General features: G+C 40.4%; 4 protein-coding genes across 7 annotated transcripts in view; 2 read left to right on the top strand and 2 right to left on the bottom strand.

Moving 5' to 3' along the window:
- Positions 1 to 559: 559 nt before the first annotated feature.
- Positions 560 to 8,229, bottom strand: abhd8a (abhydrolase domain containing 8a). Its single transcript, XM_020616200.1, has 5 exons — positions 7,074 to 8,229; positions 3,561 to 4,393; positions 3,266 to 3,436; positions 2,844 to 3,060; positions 560 to 2,749 (listed from the first exon to the last, which is right to left on the bottom strand). The coding sequence occupies exons 2-5, from the start codon at positions 4,382 to 4,384 to the stop codon at positions 2,537 to 2,539; spliced, it is 1,425 nt and encodes a 474-aa protein (XP_020471856.1). The 5' UTR covers positions 4,385 to 4,393; positions 7,074 to 8,229; the 3' UTR covers positions 560 to 2,536.
- A 511-nt stretch (positions 8,230 to 8,740) lies between these two features.
- On the top strand, positions 8,741 to 10,096 carry mrpl34 (mitochondrial ribosomal protein L34). Its single transcript, XM_020616201.1, has 2 exons — positions 8,741 to 8,902; positions 9,459 to 10,096. The coding sequence occupies exons 1-2, from the start codon at positions 8,847 to 8,849 to the stop codon at positions 9,775 to 9,777; spliced, it is 375 nt and encodes a 124-aa protein (XP_020471857.1). The 5' UTR covers positions 8,741 to 8,846; the 3' UTR covers positions 9,778 to 10,096.
- A 1,326-nt stretch (positions 10,097 to 11,422) lies between these two features.
- LOC109969349 (DET1- and DDB1-associated protein 1-like) lies at positions 11,423 to 14,586 on the top strand. Its single transcript, XM_020616173.1, has 5 exons — positions 11,423 to 11,704; positions 11,969 to 12,049; positions 12,201 to 12,252; positions 12,562 to 12,623; positions 12,742 to 14,586. The coding sequence occupies exons 1-5, from the start codon at positions 11,696 to 11,698 to the stop codon at positions 12,844 to 12,846; spliced, it is 309 nt and encodes a 102-aa protein (XP_020471829.1). The 5' UTR covers positions 11,423 to 11,695; the 3' UTR covers positions 12,847 to 14,586.
- A 92-nt stretch (positions 14,587 to 14,678) lies between these two features.
- ano8a (anoctamin 8a) overlaps positions 14,679 to 26,841 on the bottom strand; it is a 15,696-nt gene continuing 3,533 nt past the window's right edge. The window contains exons 2-18 of one of the 4 annotated variants that reach the window (XM_020616169.1): positions 24,284 to 24,394; positions 23,691 to 23,823; positions 22,736 to 22,874; positions 22,452 to 22,548; positions 22,017 to 22,133; positions 21,718 to 21,845; positions 21,144 to 21,305; positions 19,975 to 20,127; positions 19,499 to 19,625; positions 19,130 to 19,185; positions 18,962 to 19,036; positions 18,370 to 18,876; positions 17,873 to 18,052; positions 17,594 to 17,785; positions 17,344 to 17,475; positions 16,900 to 17,010; positions 14,679 to 16,198 (exon numbers count right to left, since the gene is read on the bottom strand). In XM_020616169.1, coding sequence (XP_020471825.1) covers positions 15,536 to 16,198; positions 16,900 to 17,010; positions 17,344 to 17,475; positions 17,594 to 17,785; positions 17,873 to 18,052; positions 18,370 to 18,876; positions 18,962 to 19,036; positions 19,130 to 19,185; positions 19,499 to 19,625; positions 19,975 to 20,127; positions 21,144 to 21,305; positions 21,718 to 21,845; positions 22,017 to 22,133; positions 22,452 to 22,548; positions 22,736 to 22,874; positions 23,691 to 23,823; positions 24,284 to 24,394 — 3,083 coding nt within the window. In that variant the 3' untranslated portion in view covers positions 14,679 to 15,535. The remainder of the gene's footprint in view (positions 16,199 to 16,899; positions 17,011 to 17,343; positions 17,476 to 17,593; positions 17,786 to 17,872; positions 18,053 to 18,369; positions 18,877 to 18,961; positions 19,037 to 19,129; positions 19,186 to 19,498; positions 19,626 to 19,974; positions 20,128 to 21,143; positions 21,306 to 21,717; positions 21,846 to 22,016; positions 22,134 to 22,451; positions 22,549 to 22,735; positions 22,875 to 23,690; positions 23,824 to 24,283; positions 24,395 to 26,841) is intronic. The other 3 variants (XM_020616171.1, XM_020616170.1, XM_020616172.1) reach the window with 3 other exon arrangements.

Below are 26,841 nucleotides of genomic sequence, written 5' to 3'. Positions count from 1 at the left end.
TGTAATTAACATTAATAATCGACGGCATAAGAACAATCAATTTAATAACAAGTTAATATGTATATCCTTTACAAAATTAAAGTGACTAAAGGTTTTAAGTGATTGTAATACTGGTCTACATAGGCTATACTGAGAAAACTTCAGGGCCAACCAAAACAAATTTTGTTTTGATTCAAACATGTTACATTAATATGCTAGTAATACTTATTTACTACTGATCCTACTGATCACAAGGACATCTGCTTAACATTTAATTTTAATTAAGTTAAAGTTATATTAGCAGCACTAGGGATATGAAAGGAAATTGTGTTTATTAAATATAATCAGGAAAGATAATGTGATAACAGTGATGTAGCTGTATCCTGTATGCCTCCGACTATAGGCACTGTGTAATAATTACAGTGGACAAATAACCTAGTCTACCTTCTTTGTTCAATTTTTTAAAACTATTTGTGATATTTTAGTGTTAAATCTATTATTGACATTTTTTATTTGTAATGAAATTACATTTGTTTATATTACTGCAAAGAAACACAAGAAAAAATACCTGTATGCTGTGAACATCTGTTTTAATTCATGCCAGAAAAGGCACATTCATACACTAAATCCAACTGTTTTGATAGGCTATATCAAGTTATATGCATCTACATTTGGGAAGTGCATATATTATGATTCCTATTAATAAATGCAACAATAACTTTAACACATTTTGTTAACCACAAAAAGATACAGCACATATATGAGCACTGACAATTTGTGTATATGCACACTTAGCATAAGAGGAAGTATATGTGCACCCTGTAGTCCATACAGTTATACAACAAAGGAAACAGTATATTGCATCAGCAGCATTTGTCGGTCCTTGGAGAGTCCAGAGAATATAATAACATTTTAGCGGTGTGAGTGCCATTCAGTTTATTTCCCCTCTGTTTCTCTCTATTTTGTTCCAGTTGCATAATACCACTCCTGCTGCATTCAAATTCTGTCAAAATGCATATATAACAGACCATCATGGTGAATACAAATACCCTTCTTTTTAAGGGAATCTTCTCCTTTGGCAGACTCATAGTTGATTTCAAGCACTGGACACCCAGTTTTATTTCTACCAAAATAGAATAAACTATCCAGTCTTAAGATAATCCAGTCATAAGATGTCAGGGAGCATATCAGACTGTTTTTACTCGCACCTTACTGTCCCACTATGAGACAAAACCACACCCATGAATGAATGTCTTTAAGTGAGCATAATGTTTAGCTCTTTCTGCCAGTCTGACACTATTAGATAATTTGGTTGGACTGGACAGTAGTGTAGAGGAACACATGCTTATTTTGCATTTATCAACTTAGACACACAACAACTTAAAGCAGTCGATACAACCACAGCTCCTTACGGCAGTTGCTGTTATTTCAAAATAGAGGCAAAATAATACATAGACATTAAGAGGAACACTCATTTGATTACAGAGGAGTGTGCTGGGAAATTTTCAATCAGAATATATTGCTGTCAGAAACAACCCTGATACATTTTAGGGCCGTGTTACTTTGTATCTTTAGGATATTACATAGTATTGAAGAAATTAAATTAAAGAAGCAGAACATTTTGTCTTCCATGTCTGTTATTAACAACTGTTTTTGCACAGTTCACATAAATCTCTCATTAAATAAGTTTCATGCAACTGTGAACTGCTGAACTGGTTACATTATGCTTGCTGTACTGTAGACACAAATAGTTTTTTAATGTTGACTTTATATTAGAGTTATGTGTTCCTCTTTCAGGCATACTTGAATTTATGTAAATGGTGCAATTAATTACACTTTATATGTACATTGGTATTTATTTAATGTCTGTAACACATTTTCCACTACCTTCCTGTCAGTATTGAATAATAAATTATTCTTATCATCAAGACTTTAATTTCATTATAAGCTGTCCTTCAGCTTCATTCAGGCCAATCACATTTTTAATTCCCCAGTCCAGTACATACAGTATTACTTTACCAGCTTCTCATTGAAAGCACACATAATAGGGGCCATAATAATCATTCCATAAAGGTTAGGCCACAAGCTCTGCAGAACTTTACAGAACATTTAAGATAAAGGTGAGAAAATTCAGACACCATTTCATGGATTTAATGCCTTTTGCATGATCTAGAAGTCAGTTCTTCACCAGAAATATTTAATACACATATCACAAATGGACATACTGTAGTCCTTTTGATCACCAGGTATTGTGTTGCTTTGCAAACATGACGCAGTGGAGTACATATCCATATCAAAAAAAAAAAAACGAAGCAGAAACTGACTGCGTATTTTGCATCCGTCTTACATCCATCTTGGCTTGGTCTTTGTTGTACCATTCTTTAGTTGGCACCATGCCTAAGTCCCACTTTATCTTGAAGCACCAGTGGCTGTCCACAACCTGAAGATGTGACACTGTATAAACTGCTCTTTGTCTGAGAGCAGCCATAAGAATACATGCCACCTGCTGAAAATAGCCTTCCGCTTGATTACGGGATAAAACTAGACTCCTTGCTGGTTATTTGTCCATAGGTCTGTTGATTTTGAGTGTGTGCAGACAGTCATTAACAGCAACTGTCTTCTCTGTGTCTGTCTTGCTGCTGTCTTTTCTGGACATGTCAGGCTCCCATAGAAAGAACTCATGGAGGAGGGTGTTTACAGTGTCAGGACACTCCATCATGACCATGTGACTTCCTTCCTCAATGACGTTTAGGAATGCAAACAGGAGGATCTAGAAAAGGAGTCAAAATGATTGCAGAACTTTACAACAGGCAACAATACACAAGATATATTAGCACTTATTAACATTTAAAGATGTACTATACCTCTGCCATGCGCTGATCCTCCTCCACAGGTACAAACTTATCGCACATGCCATGAACCAGAAGGATGGGCACAGTGAGTTCGGCATGGTAGACCTCATCCCCTTCAGGCCAGTACTGGCCACTCATCATGGCTCGTAGAACAAATGGAGACACATTGAAGGCATTGCCCTGCTTCAACAGCTGCTTTTCTTTGGCACCCTGACGGGCAAATCCAGCTCTGCGGATGAGCAAGAAGAAATGTTAACCTGCAATTGGTACTGTAGGTGTATGGTTTTATTATGAATGTTAGAAAGTTGTACATAATTCTTATGCTTTTCTAAATCATTTGTCAAATGTTTTGACATTTATAGGACTACTTTATGTCATGGTGTTTTGCTGTTTCTCATGTCAGTTTTTTTTAACTACTGAAATGAAGTTCTTACTTGAGGAAGCTCCAAGCCAAACAGGGTGACAGACAGTGAAGGACACATGATGGCAGCTGGAAGATGGAGCAGAGGCTGGGCTCCAGAGCTGTGGGACCACCTCCATTGATCATCACCACCTTATGGACCAAATCAGGATATTCATGGGCCAGGAAGGTACAAAATGACACTCTGGAAAAGATATAATGGGATGGGGACAGCACACAGAAAGTTTACTTTGATCACCTGTAGATTTTTTTCAGAGATACTTCCAGTGGGGAATGATTTATAACAAAAGCATCTAACAAAATCTCACCCATATGAGTGGCCAATGAGAATGTTGCGTTTACGAGAATATCTCTTAAAGATGGCACGTAGGTCCTCTGCCAGGGCATAAAAAGTATAAGCCGCTGCTATCTGTGGGGCAATACTGGCTCCATGCCCTGCCAGGTCTAGTGCAATGACCTCGTAGCCCAGCCGAGAGAAGAAGTCCAGCTGACTGTTCCAAATGTCCAGAGAGCCTCCAACACCATGCACAAAGAAGAGCGCTACATCCGAGTGTGTCCCTTTGCAGCTTGAGATCACCCTCTTTGAATCAATAAGCACCATGCGCTTGGGCTTGCGGCGTCGGCGACGAGGAGGTGGAGCAGGTTTCTGCTCCCCAGGAGGTGGAGGAACTGGAGGAGGAACAGGGTTGGGGTCTGGAGAAGAGGCCATTTCTTTGTAGTCAGCCAGCTCAACTTCTACAGTGCTACAGGGCTCCAGATCTCCATCTTGACATTGCAGTATTTCAGAGTGTAAAACATCACCAAGATTCTCAATAACCAGCTGGCCATTGCGGTAGACTGTGATCTTCCTCTTGCAGTGGACACTGGTGCCAGTATTACTCTCATTATTATAATCCTCAGGAGAACCATCATCATTACAGTCACCGTCCGACTTCTCCTTGGCAGAAACTTGCTCTTCCGTTGCTGCAGGACGCCGCTCTGGGATGATGTGCCGCACTCGCAGGACCCTTCCAGGTTTCACCTCCACAAACTCAAACCCATCAGAGGATTCTGATGACTCCAGGGGCAAGACCAGACTGGCAGCCTTCCCAGTCAGGCAGCACAATATTCCTTCAGTGATGCTGGTCAGCATGGTGCCTCCCTGCAGAAACAACATTGCACAGATACAGCAAAGCATATTACCACTCAGTTGTTTCATGTAAAATATAACAACAGGATTATTACATTAGGTTTATGAAAAGGACAGAGATGAACATGGGGTGCATTTGTGAAGACTGTTGCCCTGCTCTGATTAGCTTTTACCAACAAATTTTTTTTCTCACAATTTGAAACATAAGTATTACAAATGGATTCAATTTCCACACCAGTGAGCAAGGATGATTTCAGTTTAACAGTATGCACACTGCTTTGCAAATTCAAAACACCATACCAAGCTTCAATGCAGTACCAATGGCCTCTGTAAAAAGCTTTACTGACACACTCACCTGGGTGGCAAAGCAGCTTAACATTCAGACTCCCCATTCATAAACTTAGGACAAAATTAATACTTGTTCCTTAGTGCAGTGTCAATGTCAGTGAAGACTAACTATTCTCATGTAGCTATTTGCTAATAATAACCTCTCCTGTTCACATGGTTGGAATCGGGATATATATAAATGGAAAGCACTAGTCATGGGGCATGACTGCATCCCTGCAAACCCTGTCTCTCATAGTATTAGGCTATGACAGCAGTTTTCCAGGGTATTCTGTTTCCAAAGGAGATGACAGAAAAATCCATCCCTCCATTACCACTTATCTTGAAGAGGGTCATGGGGGGGCTGAAGCCAATCCCAGCTGGCATTAGCCAAGAGGCACGGTACACCCTGTACAGGTCGCCAGTCAGAGACAGACAACCACACACCCACACTCACTCCTATGGACAATTTAGATTTGCCAATCAACCCTAAGCCTAAGCTGAATGTCTTGGAACTGTAGGAGGAGGCTGGAGTACCTGAAGAGAGCCCACGCAGGCACAGGAAGAATATGCTAACTCTACACTTAAAGGCCCTGTGTTGGCCCGAGCTCAAACCCGGAACCTTCTTGCTGAGAGGCAACAGAAAAAACACTGCTCCACCATACCACCCACATGACCATTGTTGTTCTGCTCATCAGTCACAACTAAACTATGTTTCGGCATCTTTGAGGGAAAAAAACATCATTAATCCCCATGTTTCATACAAACACAGGGTGGTTATCTCTAGGAAAACGAGTGGGAAGTGTCTCATCGACATGGTAAGGCTTTGTTGTTTCCTGATTAGACAAACTGTGGAACAAAACACAGCACAGGACAGATACCACTGCTTCAGTCATGCTTCCTACATAATATATTTAATAAGGAATTCTAAGCATCCAGGCAAGTTGACAAAAACTAATAAATCCAAATTGATAATTATAAAATAACTATAATATGTTAAATAATATTTTTTTAATATGCTGGAATTCCCTATTCATGATAGTAAAGCTTTTTCCAAATTAAAAGCATATAGCATATATGTATATATGGATATATAATATATAATCACCTTCAGATGCAGGTTTATATACTACATTTGCAATATTTCTTTGCCATCCATTTGACTTTGGTTATGGGAAAGTCAGCTAAGTTAAAGCTTTAATAACAGCATGGCTATGGTAAATCAATGAAACAGACTTTTAATGCACAGTGGTTCAGAGGTCTGGCACTTCAGCCAGGGAAAATGTACCTATAGTTTACTTAATGCATGTCTACATCTGCACAAGAAGGTTCACGTGTGCCTGTGTCTCTGCGCATGTGTTGTTGTTATTGGTAGGGGGTGGTCTGAAGGTCAGTCCATCCAGTGACGCAAACAGAAACTACAAACTGCAGCTGGATTCAGCTGTCAGTCTGTACATCTGTCTACCTACCTATCTACCTACCTATCTACCCACCTATCTACCCACCTACCTACCTATCTACCCATCTGTGACGGCTCATAACCAGTTTTGTGTTTATTATGTTATTAACCAGTTAGGCGACATCAGCTGGTTCATGATGCGGTACAGATGTCCACTGAAGGTCCTGAGGCGGTCACTCATGTGAACATTCCGACAGCATAACACAATTTCATCTACGGCTGTTTAACTGTTTGGATAAAAGGTAACACTACATCTCATTCGCACAGTCTCCTCCTGACCTACTATCCTTTAATACGGTCGACCATAAGCACATTTTCATTTTTGTACAATGAAAATGGACAATATAGGTTAATATGTATGCCAAGTCTTGCATAGTCTTACACACATCTGGTACACTGAGTGCTGCTCCATTTTTACAGCGTGGGCTTGCAAACAGTGCAGCACCGCGCAGAGTAAAAGTGCGTATATTCACAAAATATCAGACAACTACAATATTCTTTATGTTAAAAGGCCCTAGTGCACAAATAACCCCTAGCTTAACTGGTTCTACAAGAATGTGACTCGAAAATATCAAACAGTAAAGCGCAGTAGCCAAAACGGAAGCTCCATATTTCAGTAGGGCTAATCTGACTTAAATCGCGTAGCCTATTAAGTATCATGTTCCACAATAATAAAAATGTACAGCAACGCGTAGGCAAATATACAAAACCTACTGTATTCCCAGCGTTGCATCACAAAAACACTGGGAGTCTTGTGCGCAAGGCCATAATTGCTACTCTTGTATTATTGATAGATTATTTTTGCGCTGCCGCAGGACAAATACATGCAGCCATCGTGCAGAGTTTAGTGATGCAGACGGCAATAATTACATAATGTACAATACAGTGCAATATCAATCGAGTACTTACCTGCGGAATTACTGATGATTAAGGGTTATTAGAAATCTGCACCAAAAGATGACAGTCAAGGGCTGACAAAACTGAACTGCGAAAAACGCTGCATTTGGTGCAACAATTCGTCTACGCTAGATGCTGCACAGCAATGAATTATTAGCCTAATTAGACTATGACAGAACACGGAGGGGGTTGCAATGGTGATAAAGCATGCATCCATTATATTGTGCCAGCGGCATTTCAATGAGATACACATTACGATAACAAACGGCAACGTGTTTCCTTCCCTCCTCCCTCAGCATCCACTGGGCACCCAGGCCAGACCCTACCCAGCCCTACTGAGCCTTGTATCCGCAGCAGCCACAGCAGCCTTCCGATAATTTCGCTCCTGAGTGGCAGTGAGGAGGACGAATGGAAGAAGTGTCTGTACTGGGACGAAGCCAATGGGAGACGTTTGTTTCTTTGTTGCTAAGGCTGACAGAAAAGCAAAGTGCAATCGCGGTCAGGTTAATTGACAAGTGATAAAATGACAGTCTGGCTAATTATCTAAATGGGGCGCGTGGCCTTGACCAGCGGAGCATGAGTGATCCCATTTCAAATTCTGTTTGAATCATCTTCGCTGCGTCGTCACAAACTGCCACCAGAAACAACCTGTGGCTGCTACATCACCGCAGGAAGACACGGCCTTTCCGTTTTAACCAACTGGATTCAGATGGGCTGTGTTCCTCTGGAGCTCACATCAACAAATTAGTAGCTACAGCTGGGACAGTCCCGTGCCTGTCACAGCCAGCTGCGACGGTTATGGGGCGGGAGCCTGCAAGACAACAGCTGCGGATTTTGTTAATGTCTGGCAGCCAGTGGAAACAACAATTATTGCTCTATATTTACGTCGCCAAACATAGGAGTTTTAACAAAATGTTTCAAAATCAACTAGACCAATTAACATGCCAGCATAGCCTATATGGAAAACGTCCCTCCCACAGACATGTATGAAAGGGCCATTTTCAGCCCTAATACAACTCGTCCAGTGTGTTAACCTTGTGTTGAACCTACTGTAGATGAGCACTTTATGTTTTCTTAGGTGCTACCCAGTTCTCCAATGACACCACATTTTCTCACACCTCACATAGGCCTGCAACCTCATTTTGGTCATACAAAATTCACATGTATTAGTACAAAAAAGTTCAGTGTACCTACACATACTAATTTTCTTTTATCAACACGCTTCAGTCCTCACACTAAAATAATATATCTAAACACAAGTTCTTACTGTAAGGTCTAAGGTATATAGCCTACTGAAAAGCTTGAGAATAAATATAGACTATAGTATTAAAAATATAAATGTATTAATGTAGTGTTGCATGGCAATGTATACATTGTTGTGATGACTACACTTAGGCCAACAATATTGCCAGTTCCAAAACTGATAGTAGTACAGCAATTAATTCCCAGGCTACGCATCACACAGGTCCCATCGTTTGTTTGTTTACATTGCCTAGTGTCGCCCTTCAGGCACTAAGCTTCAAACCGTGGCCCTTGAGCCAGAACCGTTAGCCTTGCAAATAACCCAGTAAAACGCAATGGCGGCACTTGTAAAAATACTACGTACTGTATGTTGTTTAGCCTTACAGGCACTACTCAGGGATTAAGAAATGTTATCTCTAGCAAAAAGCAACCCAATTGGCTGAAAGGTCTGAGCCAATCACATTTCTCCTTTTATGAACGTGTCCAGCAGCCCTGTGACATTCGCTGTACCTATGTCTTTGTGAACTGTATAAATATCTGAAAATGAATATTATACTGTCATCGTTTCACCGACTACGTGGAATAACCCATTTCAGCAGGTAACACAGTTCACGTATTTCTATGATTGACAAACGGCCAAGTCAACAGTGGTTGTTTACGATGCCAGCATTAGTAAACTAGCTTAGCTGTAGGTTAGCTACCAGCGTGGCTATTTGACTTGTTAGGTAGCTAGTAACAATAAAAATGATATTTAGCTATGTGTTGGCCATTCCAGATATAGGAACAGCAAAGTTCTTGTGGTATATTATGAAATACTGTACTGATGCACAGTAGTACGCAACATTAGTGTTAGTTTTAAGAGTTACAGTAGTTACTTAAATTGATGCAGTGGGACGTGTTGTAGCCTCATCTGAGATCGAAACTTTTCATGTTACAGTAACATTTGGAAGGTATGAGTGAAAGTAGAAGTTAAAATTTCTTTTCAATCTGTACATTAGCCAAAATTCATCATTACGTCGGTGGAAACCAGGTCTTGGGGTCCCTCACCTAAGTTGCAGCTCCATAATTGCACTATAACGTGTGTAAACACAGTGGTATTATGTTGATATTACAGAATAATGTTTGTAACATTTTTTTTCTGTGCGCTTTCAACAGCATCCCTGCAGCAGGACTTGCAGTAACTGGCAGCTCTCACCTTAGATTACTCAGCAATTGGATTGTGCCCAGAGCAACTGCAGGACCACAGATTTTCAGATGTGGGGTACTTTCTTCACAAGCAGAAGGTTCGGGAGTGTTCCAGCAGCTTCCATGGCAATACCAGCAGGTACGAACCAAAAAAAGAGGTCTGGAGTATCAGCCCAAGAACATCAAGCGCAAGAGGACCCATGGATGGATCAAAAGGATGAGATCACAGAGTGGCATTGAAGTGATTCTACGGCGCATCTTGAAGGGACGGAAATCACTTTCACACTGAAGGTTCTTGTTGGAAAAGTGATTAAGACTTTGGATATTGGTTCTGAAGCACTGGAGCTGCTCAGCAAATGGGGAAAAAACATAAATTTGGTTGAGGTTGGCATTTCCATTGCATTGACCAGTTTTTTTTTTTTTGACAAACTAGTTGCATTTGTCTTGTTTAATAAGCCCAATAGTTTGACTCAGTTTTTTAATGGGGCTTGATTTCATATATATTAAATATTACTCAACATCTCTATAAACCTTTGGCCATAGTCATTAAATGTTACCTTGTTTTGCAGGTAATAAAAACTGTCTCACAGATAAAATTGTGTCTTTAATAAAAATGTTCTTGCAAAATCTGTCACCTTAGTTCTCCAGTGAAAACAACCAATTCTGGTGGACCCTGAAATAAATGCTGCACTTATGTAACCGTACATACATACATGCATTTGTGATGGAGAGAAGTGCTTACCACTGATGGACTGCAGGGGAAGACTTTGTTTTTGTTGCATTAAGAGAAGAAGTTTTGATCAGGGCTGCATTTAACAATTGCATTCATTATTAACTCATCTACTGCTTATTTTCTCAATCATTTAGCCTATAAAATTTCAGAAATTTGTTAAAAATGTCTATTGCAGTTCCAAGATGACCTCACATGTATTGTTTGTCCAACCAACAGTCCAAAACACACAGATGTGTACTGTATAATTAGACACTGGTGAAATCAGGACCAGAGAATTTATGGCAAAATAGTTGCAGATTAATTTTGTGTTGTGCAATTTGTTGATCAATCAGCGATTGATGCACATTTTTTATTTACAGCCCAAAGAAACTGTTGAAAATAAGGGGTGACAACTAACACATCCATTCCATCCATCCATTTTCCTCCGCTTATCCGGAACCGGGTCGCGGGGGCAGCAGTCTAAGCAAAGATGCCCAGACTTCCCTCTCTCCAGACACTTCCTCCAGCTCCTCCGGGGGAACGCCGAGGTGTTCCCAGGCCAGCCGAGAGACATAGTCCCTCCAGCGTGTCCTGGGTCTTCCCCGGGGCCTCCTCCCGGTGGGACATGCCCGGAACACCTCCCTAGGAAGGCGCCCAGGAGGCATCCGAAACAGATGCCCGAGCCACCTCAGCTGGCTCCTAACACATAATAGTAATAAACACAGACATTAACTGACCAGATGATGTTATATGCCTGACATATGCATTTATATCAATAATGTATTGCTCTAAAGGAAGGACTGTTATGGTGCAGAAGAGGATTAGGGCCTGAAATCGTTTTTCTCAGAATTATGACTTTAAACTCAGAATTCTGACTTTAAACTCAGAATTCTGAGTTTAAAGTCATAATTTTGAAAAAAAGGTTTTAAACCAAATAAATTCTGCACAGTAGCCCCAATTCTCTTCCGTACCATGGTGTTGTTCAACTTATTTTCTAGTTTTTTATAAAAGTGTTTTAACAGTAATATATTTCTTGTATATTTTCGCACATATCGCGAACAGCAACGGTGGCAACAGAGGACACAGAAGTACTTGTGTTATCATTAGACCTCCATGCCACAACCGTACTTGCAGTGGGCTGTCACTCAATCACACTCTAACCAATTGGCGCATCGCTTTTAGCTTTTCTTCAGGAATCTACCAGTCTTCAACCAATCAGGTATGTTGACTCCCGGAAGGTAATCGCCCTCAAACAGACAACAAAAATGGAGTTGTGTAAACTAGTAGCAAGTTAGCTACCAGATGACGTTCAACTTTAGTTTTGCAGAATTACCTTTAGCCATTTTAGTAAGCTGTCGAACGGGTAAATAGATTGGCATTTTGCCCACGACAGACAAGGTTTAGGAGCTAGTTAGCTAGCTGAAATAGTATCTGATCGTTTTCACTCTCACTGTGCTGGGCTAATTTATAAACGACGAGTGGGACATTAGCAGATATGGAGAAGGTAGGTTCACATCTGCTTCTTTATTGGTGTTAAGTGGTATTTTTTTATTGAATTCGATAGATGTTGCTGACGTGGTTGCAAGCAGCACGTATTGTAGATACTCTCTACCACCTAATATCGATATAGGCTACCACATTACAAAGTCGCTATCTTCATGCTGCCTAGTTATTACTATGGCCTTACCACCAGGGATCCGTGACTTGGTGGATGTGGGTACGGATACAGCATTATATTGTTGTTACGGGCTTCCTGTTCTGTTCACAGGGAGATTTCCTGAAGGGACTACCTGTATACAACAAAAACAACTTCAGCAGGTTCCATGCTGACTCTGTATGTAAAGCATCAGTAAGTGCTTATATCTGTTCTTAAGATACTGAGATTAAAGCACGTTATCATTGACTCAAGTTTGCATTGTTGCATAGTAATCCAGTACTACTATTTTGTTTGAGGTAAAAAGACAATTTGCCGACTAATCTGTATCTCACTGTTGTTCTAGAACCGCCGACCATCTGTGTATCTTCCAACGCGTGAATATCCCTCAGAACAGAGTACGTACTTTGACTTTGATGATGTTTGCAGACCAGGGGCAACAACAGTTCTCTTCATACCCAAACTGATCAAATACTGTAGCTTTATTAGAGGAAAACAGTGTACTCCAAGCACACTTATGAACGTTTGTCTCAATTTTAGCCTTCAATCACGAGAAAACAACCTTTTGTTTCTGGATGACCATAAAGTAATCACTGAGCCTGTTTGTTATTTCTTTAAGTGGAACTAGGTTTTAAACTGCATTTTTCCTTTTCTGCTCCTTTTGGCTTGAGACCATCACATTTTTGTCTTGCATTGTCTCTAATCAGTTATAGTCACAGAGAAGACAAATATCTTGTTGAGATATCTTCATCAACAGTGGGATAAAAAGGTAAAGATTTTTAAGAGAGTTACAGAGATGTGCTGGTGCATTGTCCTTGATAATAGATAACATCTGTATTGCTGTTAATAGTTTGTTAAATGTCTTATTGCTTTTCTTGACTCTTCAGAATGTGGCAAAAAAGCGAGAGCAGGAACAAGTTGAGGGGGAGAATGCGGCGCCTCCACGAAAAATTGCCAGAACAGACAGTCGAGAGCTGCATGAGGATTCATAAAACGCTGTGCTGTCAGTGCACGCCAAGCAGAGACTAACCTACACAAACAAGATGCACACAGATGCAGGATATATGTTTGCAAACCCAGGGCTTGGCACTGAAGCACACATGAATTGTGTGATACATTTCACTGATACATTTCAGGCCATAGCTGTCATGGCACTAATATCAAAAGCAGATGGATTCCTTTAACCAAAACCTTTCTTTTTTTCCAGTTTATTTACTGCTTTCATCCACGATTTACTTCCAAGACACTTCTGCCTTAGACTTCAGTCTTTATAGGTTTAAAAATAACATACATCTACCTCCTTATTCCTCAGCTTCTGTGGCTTTTATTCATTTATGCTCACACAGTTTTCTGCAGGGAGCTACCCTGTTGTCATTTAAGGGTTTACAGTGGTAGATATTCAAACCATCTCTTAGATATGCATGTTTTAAGTTAAGTCTGTATATGTCATTTAGTGACATGTCATCTTTTTTGGCCCCTCCTACATTTGACATTTTAGTTTTGAATGATGTAATAGAGGCCTCAATTTTTATTTTAGTTCTCCCTTTATGTGATTACTATCATGGACTACCAGAAAGTAAAACTATGTTGTGTTAGATGATTAGTTATTTAAAAATAAATAAATAAATAAAAATAAAATATATGTATCAGGGTTTTGTTATGGACTGAACAATATGAGTGTTCAAAGAAATGCTCTTCTGTTTTCACCTAATGAGAAATGATTTATTGCCTTAAATGGAAGCGAGTGTGTTCCTACGCTAGTGTCTTATAGTGCCCCCTTGGTCTTCGTTGTAGTTCACAGAAGAAATTAACCATTGTTGAGTAGATCCTGGCATGTCAATAAGGTCACATTCAAGCCAATACAGTCATACTAGGATGCAAGTGCTTTGAGATCACCACTTTTCTAAGTAGAGCTTATATCTTTGTAGTGCAGTGCTTATGGAATAGGTGATGCCTGTGTAAACTTACACTTTAGCTGTACTAATGTAGGCTACTTGTAAAGAATGGTGTCAATCTTTGTAACTGTGCCATTCATGTTTGCTTACATAGGTTGATTATTTGAGTCATAATATGTTTGGACTTGCAAGCTTTTGACAGCAGAGACAGGTAAGCGTAGTGTGTGTTAGCTGCAAGTAAAGTCGCTGAAGCTCATCATAATGCTACACGAATCCCGTATACTTGTACAGAATGTGTATTGTGATTATGACCCTTTTATCAGGTAACACAATTTCTCATTTTGTCTTCCCCAACTCAACCATATTGTTATTTCATTTTGTTTAACCATTTTACACTGGAGGGAATACATGCTAGAATTTGGTCAAAAACGGAACAAATTAACCATTGTTAACAAACTTAATTTGCTTTGCACCTTCTAGAAAAATCACTTTTTGCAAATATCCAGAACTGACACTGTGTTTACCACATTTTCAATATGGTTTGACATGGTTTACTTACTTATACATGTTTACTTCTGTTACAGATTGTTGTTCAGAGGTTTATGGCGTACATGTTCATATCTTTTGGCTGCTTATACAAGTAGAACACATAGCATAGGTTTCTCAAGTATAAACTGAAACCAGATCCATGCAGTGTTTAATTTTTTTGGCTCTTCATGGAAGAGTGCTAATTCTGCTTTTGTCAAATGATTTCTTTTCCATGACCTAATTAAGATTGGGATGAGTTTGTTAAATGCTTTGAATTGGGTTTATTGTATAAATGTATTGTTGAAAATTGCAGATCTTGTTCTTGTATAGATTACGCTATGACATACAGTAAAATCTATAACTCACAGTAAAAGAGTATTTTTGGGTGGGACTGAAGAAAAGCTCTTGGTCCATGTACCAGTTGTTGATACAGCAAGAAATTCAATTGAAAATGGTTTTCTGGCAAAAATATAATTAACACGTGAGTGTTTCTATATGTGTGTGTGTGTGTTACAATTGCCTTAGAAAGTGAGTTTACATACATATTTCCAGCAAACAAATCAATCCAGCAACAATCATTCCTTGACCTTTATCAGCTGTTAACAAAATCAGCCAATGTGTTCTGTGTTGATGGATGTTTATTCAAGTGAGATTTATTTGCATCAGAAGTACATTCACTGATTTATGTAATAAAATAATTCATAGAAAATCAAAGTTAGGAAAAATAGAATATTTTTCACGGTCACAGTGAATATAATCTGACCTATTGCAGAGGAATACAATGGCTTTGAAAGTGCTTCACAACTGAAACATGCTGGATGTGTAATGCATGCACATGATGCAACATGCATTCAATAGAGGAATCAGGATGAGAAACAAACCTGGAATGGGAAGCTGCTGTTCACATCTTTTGACAAAAGGGTTTGTTGAAGGTCAGGTCTTTTTTGTTTTTTGTTTTTTTTTAAGATCCTTCACATCGACATAATCTGTTCTGGTGCTGCTGAAAACCAGGCAATCATGATTTACCCTTAAGGTTACCGAAGCTCCATTCACAGTTACATGTACTGTACATTTTTTTACACAGAAGCAAGATAATCAAGTGTTACATACAGTGTAATTGTGTGATGTGAGTTGAATCAGGAGTGAAACTACAACACAACATGTGGTCCTTGGGAGTAAAGTGTTCTCCTAGAGTACAGGTGCAAAGCTGTGAACATTTGCTCTCCATTCATGATATTACACTGGCACGGTTGAACGGTTAACTCTTTGAGCTTGAATTTTCTAAATCAGTCAATTGTCTTAATTCTCCTTTATCTGACTCATTAGAGGGTAATTCCTCTGTGGTTGTGTTTAAGTCCGACCTGTTGGGCTGAGCATTAGCAGCCTGGGTCAGTTGTTGTATCCCATTTGTGCACACGACAGTACCCTCTGACTTGCTGAAACTAAACAGCTTCCCAGGACTGAATGTCCTGTTGGGGGACTGTGACCTCTCCTGGCCACTAGGGGGAACTGAAGAGGTCACTGTTGACCCCAGAGTTACTCCAACTGCAACTGCTGGCTCTTTTTTAACCTCAGGTGACTTCAAGAATTTCAGAAATCCAGGGAGCTTTGCCTCACCTCCTGTTGGGGACTGGGCTGGTGAGCGTGAGGTGCCGGAGGAGAACTTCCCCTGGAGAGGGATGATTTGCTTTAGCTTCATCACATTGTTGTTTCCCAGCAGAGAACTGGGTCTCTTGGGCTTGTCCCCTGGCTTGCCCCCCGGCGCTTTGTCGTGATGATGCTGGTGCTGGGTGTCTGCCTTGTGGTACTCGCTTTCCTGACGGGCCTCAGCCTGCATCTCGGCCTGACGTTGAAGCTCCTCCTCTTCGCGTCGGCGTCTGAGCTGCTGTTGGAAGTGTTGCTGCGCTTGCTGCTCATGCTTCTAATTTGGGGGAGGGTTTCACAATGAAGTTACAGGAGCGGAGAGAGAAGGAGTCACAGGAAGAAGGACAGTGAAGATCAAGAGGAGAGAATTGGATAAGGAACATCATGAATACATGTGTGGCAGCAGGAAGAAGAACATTTGATTAAACTTTAAAAAAGAATAATTTGGCATTTTTCAAGTTGGTGTTAAAACAATTTTGATGAATCCCTATGTACAGTACATGAGAATAGGTTTTGGTTGTTGCCTATCCCAGCTGACATTGGGTGAGAGGCGGGGTACACCCTGAACAGGTTGCCAGTCTATCGCAGGGCTGACACGTAGACAAACAACCACATAGACTCACAATCATGCAATTTAGAGTCACCAATCAACCTAAGCTGCATGTCTTTGGACTGTGGGAGGAAGCCAGGGTACCCAGAGAGAACCCACGCAAGGGGTACATGCAAACTCCGCACAAAAAGGCACTGGATTGGCCCAGGCTCAAACCTGGAACTTTCTTGCTGTGAGGTGACAGCGCTAACCACCGCACCGCTGTGCCACCAGCAAGAGAAGTGACAACGACAAAGACCTTTTGGACAATGCATACAAAGAGACTGATGGACACAAAGGGATACATATAAAGAAATATGACAGAAATCGCACAAAGTGCAGGAGTCTCATACTGGCTGAAGGTCTTTCAAGCTATGACACAACTATACCTTGAAAGCTTCCCTTCGTCGGTACTCTAGCTTGGCCATCTCTTCTGCTACCCAGCCAGGGATGTCAGGGATAGCAACATGGATGATATACTTAAGGAGGATCGCAAAGTGCTGTAAACCACCAAGACCACAAAGGGACAGGCTCAACACACAACAAGGCACAATCACATTCTGTTTACTATTCTGTTGGTTGTTTTCTATAGGTAAAACTATATGTTGTACACATACTGACCACTCCTGAGACATTTTGTGTTCATGAAAGAACATGGTTCAAACATTTGATTTCCAAGGGTTTACAGAGTCACAGTAATATAAAAAATAGCAGGCCACGCACGTGTGCTTCTTTTGTCATGTTCGGAATTAAAATTCAAGTATACAATCTCTTAAAACTACAAATCCTTTCATGGACAATCCTGCATTTACTGTACACATCACAGTGCATACCTCCAGTAAGACAATGGAGATGATGGTCATCTCAGGACTCAACCAGGGGAACAGACGCTGGAGCTGCCCACACTGACCAATCAGGTAGCAGTTAACTATAATGGCTATTAAGCCCATGGCCTCCATTGCAGTCTGGTGTTGAGAGAGAGAGAGAGACACACACACATTTACAGGTTATCAGATCCCCTCACTATGCACACTGTAGCCTGGAAGGCTTGTCTGAGGTTTCCACAAAACAAAGCACACTGACCTGCCACTGTCCAATGTTCTCCACCCTCTGCCCAAAGGGCCTCTGAAGGCCGGTACAGAGCTTCAGGGCATCACTACGGATCTCGATAATGTTGTTGATAAGGGCACACATAGCCGCCAGGGGAAATGCAGAGGAGAAGAGCACCACGTAGCCAAACTGAATGAACATCTCCTGGTAGTCCTGAAGAGTGTCCTGTTGGGGACAAACATCATGAAACAACAGTGGTATTTTACTGGACGCATTGTTGTGAATTTGAATATAGATGATTTTGTATCCCACCTCATATGTCTGCATACAGCTCTCAATCTCAGCCTGGGTCAGTGTGACAGTTTTGAGTTCTTCTGGCGGGTCAATCCATGACTTCTTGCCTTCTCTCCCCTCAGCTATGTTCTTTCGTCTCTGACAGAGAGAGTTAGATTCCTTTGGAGAGGACACAGCGGCATTCTCCTTGGTCTCCTGCTAAAAGAAACATTAGATGACATTACTTTCTGTTGTGACCACTAGGACATTGTATGTTCTGCAACTTTACGGCTGATGGTTTAGTTTGATCTGTGGCTGTGCTACCTGGATGAATGAGATAAACCTGCACAGATACAGTGTAACTTCTTTCTTAAACTACCTGAAATACACTGTACTGGAAACAGTTGGAAATATCTGAAGTTAATAGATTTCTGTTACTTCTTATAAGACAATTTTAGCCAAACCCACAAAGCCAGAACCACAAAGCTAAAAAAAAAAAAAGGATGATACGTCATTATAACAAACCAGCTACATACTTGAGTTTGCAATTCATAGTCGCTGTCCTCATCACCACTGTCAAAAATATTGGATGCATCCATCCCTTCCTCTATCAGTGTGGGACTATCCTCAAGAAAACTGTCATCTCCCGCCTGCATTTCTGTCACCACATCCTGGTAGTCGACCTTCTCAGTGAAACTGACTTTACGTTGCTTCAAAGCACTGTCATTCATGTCCCACTCTTCTTCTGTCAGCCTGAACCCGGCTTTCAGATCTCCTCTTCTCTTTGGCTCCGGGTTAGCACTGACTGGGATCCCTCTGGGACCCAGTAAGGAATAAGCAGTCATCGAGGCTTGGGCCTTTCCGAGAGCCAGGCGGCCATACTTGAACATAATGGCTTGGAGTAGCTCCCATAGCACCTTTGGGGTGAAGACACCCAGCTTGTTTTGCTCATAGAGATAAGGCTGGAGGACCTCTTTGATATTCTGTAGGAACTGGCGGAAGATCAATAAAGTAGCGAGCATCTGTGAGGAGTAGGAGAACAGCTGTAAAAGTGAAATCACATGCATATACAGTCTTTAAGACAAAACAACCTTTCACTCAGTTTATGATACTACTAGTTATAGTTACCTCCTTCAGTCGCTCCATGTCCTTGAGGTAGAATCCAATGTAGAAAAGGCTAAGGTAAGAATTGATGAATTCAAACTGTATACCAACCAGAAAACATCACAATAAGTCCAACTCCACCCAGTGAAGATGATTTACCTCTATTCAACCCCAAAAAGAAGTATGACTTACAAAAACCATCTTGATGATGAGATTATTCTCATAGGCACTCTGAAGTCTATAGTTCTCTGGAGGAAGACATCAATATAAGAGAAGCATTATTCAGTGTGCAGCTGAATGACAGTAGAAGCGGTTTCTGTTTACCTTTAACTGCCTCACAGAGCTCTGACAGACAATGCTAAATTCAGGTTCATACACCAATACTCAGGTAGTATAACTGTATATTGATGCACACTAAGAACATGACTACCACAAAGTACAATCACAGGCAAATATATTCAATTTTAAATTAAATTCTTATAAATAATTCCTTTATTTCTCTGTGTATACAGAGGTAGTATTTCACTGTTGTACCCAGAGAGTTCATTTTGTGTGTCTTACCCATGTCATTGAGCCAGCAGGCAATTTTCTTATACACTTCATCACATATGGTTACAGTAATGGCCAGAAGTATCTTAGGAATGAATCTTGTAATGCCTGGTAGCTCCTGGATCTCCATCACCACTTCCTACAAGGTAAATTAAAAGCATGATAAATATGTAAATCTACTTTCTAATCCCACAGCTACTTTTAGAAATTCATCTGAACTGGCCTGAGAAATGTTTGGATTTAGTCTATATAACCTATTTTTCAAAATGATATAATTTAAACATCTTCTGACTAAACTTTAGTTAAAGGCCTTAGGTTTTCTGGAATGCTGTACTTTCTGACATACTATTGCTTAACTGTTGTGTTATCGTTAACTTTTCTAGAAAGGGTGGGGTGGGTTTAAACTCTTCAGTAATATCATTCCCATTTATCAGCCCCAGACTATGCCAGCTCAGTTTCTTTCCATTGAACCTGCATGCTGTGTTGACCTGCAGTTCTAGGCAGAGTAGCATAGCGAGGAAGACGAAACAGAGGCAGAGGAGGCAGACGGGCAGGCTGACTAGCCATCTGAATACAGCTCGCTTCCATGGCGGGTAGTAGAACTCCTCACAGCCTGTTATAGGACTGCAGCGCTTTACACCCTGAAGAGACAGCAGAAGAAGAGAGACAGAGTATCAGAGCCTTTGTGTTATTTTCATGATTGCTAGCATCTTAAATGGAAAGTGGATCTGAAATATTTGTGCAAAAACTGCTCCATAGTGACTGCTTGGTTGTTTAGCAGTTATATTATTTTTAAATGCAGATATATGTCCCATGTTTTTGCTGTTGTGATCTGTTTATTGTGTAAAACACCCCTTAGTGTTTTTCACACTACTTTGTCATACTCTATATTAATACAACTCTGCTGTTGTTGCCTTGTCGAAACATCTCTATACCCAACATGTGGGTACAAAACCACAACCCTGACAGTAAGAGTCTCACGCTCTACCAACTGAGCTAGCCAGGGCTGTATGTGCAGCTTCTCACGAGCCATTTCAAAGGTGTCCACATGACCTCCCCCCAAAATGTACTATTCATACTACCCCCACTCCCTTCTCAGAGAGCACGTAGGGTATGAAAGACACACTCTTCTTGCAATCATACTGATCACATTTCCTGGTATTATGTGCCAAGCCAGATGCTGCAGAGTTGCACAAGCATTCACAGACAGCAGTAAACCATTCTACCTAAGAACAGGGAGTGCAGAACAAAGAGACTTAAAAACTGTTTCTTTCCCTGGGCCATCAGATCTTTGAATGCAAACGTATGACATGATTTTGCTCTTAACATATATTCATATTGTGACTTGTCTTTTATTTATTTTTTTTATGTCTGTTATTTATTTTATGTCTCACTATTTATTAAACTTGCACTGTTATCATTTGTAGCACTCTAATTTCGTTGTACTGTTATCATTTGTAGCACTCTAATTTCATTGTACTGCTCATACAATGACAATAAAGCATTCAATTCAATCAATTCAATTCAATTTGACCAATGAAACAAAAGAATTTTCAATGTATGAACTTCATTATTAGTTTTAGCTTTTCGCAGCTGTCTCACAACGCAAACCTGTGTTTTGTTCATCCAAGTAAACAGCTATGGCAGCAATCCTCACCCTGAACTGTGGCCTGGGCTCTTCCAAGGACTCAGTGGGGGTGTCCAGGGTGCCCCACCTGTAGGCCAGCTCCGCTTCTCGTCTCTTCCAGCGCTCCAGAAACAACGTTGCCCACACAACGTTGAAAAGGGCAAAAACCACACAGCAGATATCCTGACTGGTCTGCGAGAGAGCATGGGAGAATCACAGACACTGATACCACTTCTGAAATCTGTTATGCCACTGTATTAATGAATTGATTCCTTTAACTTATTACTCATACTTCTTATCATAAGATAAGCTAAGATAAGATGAGCACACAGAGACAAGGTACTCTATGATAAAAGCAGAAAAAGTAACAGACAATAAAACAATAAAAAGCTAAACTAATATTTACATACGATTGCACATGGCTGATTCAAAATCTCCTGACATTTCTGACATAAATAAAACAAATATGTAGATGACAGGTAAAAACAAGACTACAAATCAGCACCAGTGCGCTTATGCTGTGACAGTTAAATGATGATTTTCAGTAATATTCCAAGTAAAGAAGAGAAAAAACTAATCTTGCTATAGAAAAGGTTTCAAGTACCTGGTCATCCTCTGCTAATATCCAGAGCAGGAAGCCGATGACAGCAGGGTAAAGCATCGAGTTGGTGTAGAAACCCAGCCAGGCAAAGTACATGGCAATCTTCACTCCAAAGTAGTCACAAATATCATCTACAAAGCAGATGACATTATAAACAGCTAATATTGGGGCTTTGGCGAGAAGGGTCATCCTGCACTAAACTGACAGATTACATTGGCAAATACTAGTGTTTTACGGTCTCAGTTAATGTGACTTGGAATAATTTGGGGCTGCTGTTTCTTGTCCTCTGTGACTTTTCCTACCCAGGGGCTGCCTTTCACACACAGCCTGGACCCAGGATGTCATCAGCTGGTTGAGGATCCTCTGCTCATGGAGAGGAAATATTTGATGGATCACGCCACGAGCTACCAGCTCTGGAACTGAAGACGACATATCAAAAAATGTATGCGATGTATCTCAGGTGACATTTGGTCTATGTTTAAAACCATAAAATGAGTCAATGTAAGGTGGGCTAATTAGCTTAATGAGGGATATACAAAAAAGTCAACATTTGAAACATTTGATTTTTTTTGAGCAGAATAAAAACACTGTAATCAATTTAAACTCTTTCAAAAGAAACAATGCAAACAGAATCCACTGCACAAACTACTCACTGAATTTCAAAGCATTTAAAAAATAAACTTTAGAGACTAAAAAGACAGCATGAAAGATGGTGGTGGTAACAAATAACAGCGTACTGATCGGCTGTCCCTCCAGAAAGCTGATGTTGTGAAGCGCTTCCCCCTGCTTGGCTCGCAGGTTGTCCAGCCAATACTTAATGATGCTCTGACGCTCCTGAACACAGTCACAGACACACGGAGAAGTACGGTCATATAAAAGAAATACATTTTAATTTTATAGAATATATTTGAAAAAGACAGAGTTAATCTTTCGTAGCACCTCAAATTAATGTTCTGTGTCATGCTCTCAGCAACACTAACATATACTGTATCTTACATGGGCAGCAGTTTTGATCTCTAACCTGTGAGGTAAAAAAGCAGAGCTCGCTCTCTATGTTCTCATAGACGTTGTCCTCATCACAGGAAAAGCGCCGCAGCCCGCCGCCATACTGCGGTTTGACCATCTTGTGCATGCTCATCTGCTCTGCTCCTCGCAGTAAGCTGAGGGTGACGACAGAGGGTAAATGAACGGCAGGGCCAATCCTTTGCAGAAGTCTGTTTAAAGGAATAGTCTGACATTTTGGGGAATACACTCACCTCGCTCATGACTGTGCATGAAATATGTGAAATTGAAGCTGGAAGTCAGTTACTGTAGTTTGGTTTGAATAAAGACTGGGAACTGAGGGAAACAACTCGCCTGGTTCTGCCCCACAAGAAAGTGAATAGACACGTCTCCCAGTATGTCAAACTATTCATTTATCCTACCAGACTTTTCAATAAAATAAGATACAGCCATAATAAAAACTAAAACTTTTAAAAACTAACATTAAAAGCTAAATAAAAAGACTACACATACACATGCATGCATGTACAAGAGCATATAGATATACATGCACACACACGCTTAGGTTTATTATTATTTTTTTTTACCCTAAGTAGCAAAACACACGGGCTGTTCCTTAACTTTGAAATAAAATTTTTAATACTCTGTCTTCCCCTGTAAAATCTAACTGAGATTCAACTCTCTCTCTGACAATGATGTCTGCCCTTCTGGACTTCATTCTAGCAGTGTTGCTACGTCCCATCTATATGCAGTAAAGTAACAGAGTAAAATGGTACCAAAAACCAATAGGAATAAAATCTAAATCACTGTGAATAATTGTTATTCTGACATCAATCCTAAAAATAAGCACCAGCACTCATCAGCTTCTTGGAGGTCTTCACTCAAAACATTAAAAAAAAGACAGAGGCGCACATGCCTACACATGCATGAAAACACAGTCACACACAGTCAGAGTGTGAGTTTCAGAGTCTTACTTCTCAAATGTCGTTGTGATGAAGAAGGCATGTGCCTGGGTGTGTTTATGCTGCCGGACCTGAATGCTGACTTGTGGGACTCCGACACGGATCTGATTCAGGAGCCACAGCAGAGTGTGGTCGTCTATCGTATCTGGAGGGAGAAAGCATGGTTGTATTTTAAGTTTGACAGTATACCTTTCACCCTTTATCCTTTTAGTAAATTTTCCCTCAATTTTTAAGTGTGAGCAGTGTAAAAAGTGTATGCTGTGACATCTAGGCTACAATTGTCCTGTTTAAACAAACAGATAACATAGTGCTAAGCTAAAATCCATTTTGATTTCTTTTCAGAACAGCCACAAGAAAGATATATACAGATACAGAGAACCCTGGTGTTTTCGCAGTAAATCTGTGTTATGTGTTATTCCCAGGATATAATGACAGCAAATATGACAAAAAAGTGATTTTTATAGAAGTTACTGACCCCAGTTTTAAGTCCTAGCCATTTATCTGCGGAGGCTGACTGACTAGCAGAGACATTTAACAAAGCTGTGCTGTCATCTGTACAGTGAGAGACTCATCACAGGATGAGCAGGGAGGGCAGCTTACTGTACCTGGGAATGTCATCAAGATATCACAGTTTTTGGTGGGCACCATCTTCAGCCAGGACGTTCGAGACATAATGTATTGTCGGGCCTGTAGAAGCCGTTTCCCAAACAGTTTATCTGTAAAGAAAGAAGGGGCAAGTAGGTGAGACTGAGTCAGACTCAGGGTTAATAAGGTTTAAAGTGAGAATAATGGCTGGACAGAGTGTTTGTGAGAGAGAAAAGGGGGGCCGACAGATGGTGATATTTTCTTATTAGGGTATTCAGGACACAGACGACAGGATTTTCATTATTATTCACACATCACTGACGTTATTGCTTCCATCATATTTTCTGTCCTCTCATATCGTTTTGATTTTGTCATGGAGACAAAATGAAAATTATACTGCTCAACACTTGCTTGCTCTGTGGTTTTAGAGACAACATTATGATGCTCATTTTAGTTTCTATTTTGCCTGATGTGTTCCTGCTATGTTTCTCCTAAGGGTCACTAGGTGGGTGAGACAGGACAATGCAACAGGAGTCATTCTTGAGACAGAAGGGAGATACCTCGCTAAACTTGACTCAGTGTAAATAATGACATGAGCAATACTAAAGCAACACGGAGGAACATGTGAGCCTATGTGTATATAAAGATTTAGTTTTATATATTGTATTGACCACTGGGCTGGTAGGAAATGATGACAAAGGAACTGACAGGAAGCACCATGCAACCGCTAAGACAGCACAACAAGAGGGCAGGGCATGAAATGCATTGGCAGCTACACAGGTAAAAATAACTACACAAGACTAATTAAACACAGTACAGGGTAACACAATACAGGGTGAAATAGTAAACAGGTACACTGCTGCAACACATACAACAAAAGGAAATAGAACAGAACCATTTGAATGTGAACAATACCACTGGAGGAAATGCACTGGGGCATGCTGGGAAATCAGATAAAAATATGGCTGAGATTTTTTTTTAAATCATTTAAGTCTAGATGAGAATTGTGGAGAACTCTTTATTTGCTCTGTCTGAGCACAGCCAGAGATTTGTGAATCAGGCTGGCATGAGAATTGCCTGAGTTTACAGAGACAGCATATCTGATAATTATCCTAGCGCTCAGTGAGATCTCCTTTGGTTCTGTGCATATTTTTGTTCTGGAGATGAAAAAAATGAGAGACAGGAGCAATAAATGTCTAGGAGAAATAAATGAAATGTGTGTGAGAGCTTTTTTCTAATTTTCCTCTCATCTGAAAAGTGTCCAGAAGTGTGTGCAAAGTGAAAGCATAACTGTTCGACCTGCTAAAGATTGACTGTGCTGCATTGCTCACATGACCATCAAACAAACAACAGCTATGTAAACTGGCTAGCACTAATAAACCAGCTTTTCAAGTCTGTCTCACTATATGCACTAAATGAAGGCAAAGCAACAGGCTGTGGTTTTCCCAGCAGTGAGATCTCACATGTGCTCGACCACATTTCAGTCTAAACTCTGACGCAGGCATAACGGCCACAGCGACTAGCTGATCTCTTCACTGTTCGCTGAATCGTACCTGTCTTGGATGAGGATGTCACATCCTGCAGGGTAACCATGTTTTCACATCACTTACTTCCAGCATAGCATCTTAACCTTCAATTTTGTTTCTGTAATAAACACTTAATAACCTGTACCTATAATAATAAATGTCAGAAAACAGTGCACACATTTACATATACATACAACATATTCTTGTTATACAATAGAACAACACTGCTGAATATGAAGGGTTTTTTTTCCTTATCTGGAGGTGTTTGTCGAAATTTGATGAGAAGTACAAGTCACTGAGCAAGTGTGTTGACTAAACTGTGTGTCTGACTGTGTGGGGCATAATGATACAATCCAAGCCAGATCACTGGCACTGAATGCTTTTCTTCTTTTTAGAGTGAATGTCTCTCTGACTGTCACTGACATAATTGCTTATTAAAGCAGAATCTTCCAGAAGACAAGCAGATAGCAGTGGGTCAAATGAAAAGTCAACAAATGCATCAATATACTCAAAACAGTGAGCTATTGTTATTTCACCCTGACCTTACAGAAAGGATCTGTTTATATAGTGAAGTCCACTTCATGTTTGCAGAAGTACACATGTAACCTTAGAACTATTTTGGAAGGTTAGTACTCAATATACGTTTTCATTAGGTTTGTGTAGTCACTGTGCAATTTCTATGTGATCTGTTTCAGTCACTGGTGCATTTCCCAGCATGCAACGGACAAAATGCAGGCAGGCAGTCAGGTCAGCGTGCGGACCATTACGTCCATCCATCCATATCAGGTAGACCCTCACATAAATTATCTGTGGGTGGTTACACTGTCCACTTCACCTCACTTGCAACTTGGGAGTAACCTGGAGTGCATTAATACTGAAAGTGCACAAATGCCACAAGTCAGAGGCAGGGAATCGAACCTCTGGAGTGACAGTGAACAGACCTCAGGAACTGTTTCTAGAGGTCAGTTTAACAAGTATCACAAACATTGTTAAAACAGATGTAGATGAGAGCAGGAGATTACTTCAGGTTGTTTTGTATGTATTTATCCCCT

Source organism: Monopterus albus, unplaced genomic scaffold (genome assembly GCF_001952655.1).
Source record: "Monopterus albus unplaced genomic scaffold, M_albus_1.0 scaffold172.1, whole genome shotgun sequence".
In the NCBI taxonomy this organism is placed as follows: domain Eukaryota; kingdom Metazoa; phylum Chordata; class Actinopteri; order Synbranchiformes; family Synbranchidae; genus Monopterus; species Monopterus albus.
Note: the sequence above shows the minus strand (reverse complement) of the source record. Positions and strands in the feature narration are given on the sequence as shown.

Bases quoted from the DNA above. Each gene is read 5' to 3' on its own strand.
- abhd8a (XM_020616200.1), bottom strand. From the start codon at position 4,384: ATGCTGACCAGCATCACTGAAGGAATATTGTGCTGCCTGACTGGGAAG. The intron at 3,437-3,560 runs GTGAGATTTTGT...TATCTTTTCCAG, and splicing joins CTCATTGGCCACTCATATGG to AGTGTCATTTTGTACCTTCC. The intron at 3,061-3,265 runs GTAAGAACTTCA...GCTCATCCGCAG, and splicing joins TTGGCTTGGAGCTTCCTCAA to AGCTGGATTTGCCCGTCAGG.
- mrpl34 (XM_020616201.1), top strand. From the start codon at position 8,847: ATGAATATTATACTGTCATCGTTTCACCGACTACGTGGAATAACCCAT. The intron at 8,903-9,458 runs GTAACACAGTTC...CGCTTTCAACAG, and splicing joins GGAATAACCCATTTCAGCAG to CATCCCTGCAGCAGGACTTG.
- LOC109969349 (XM_020616173.1), top strand. The intron at 12,050-12,200 runs GTAAGTGCTTAT...CTGTTGTTCTAG, and splicing joins ACTCTGTATGTAAAGCATCA to AACCGCCGACCATCTGTGTA. The intron at 12,253-12,561 runs GTACGTACTTTG...GTCTCTAATCAG, and splicing joins TGAATATCCCTCAGAACAGA to TTATAGTCACAGAGAAGACA.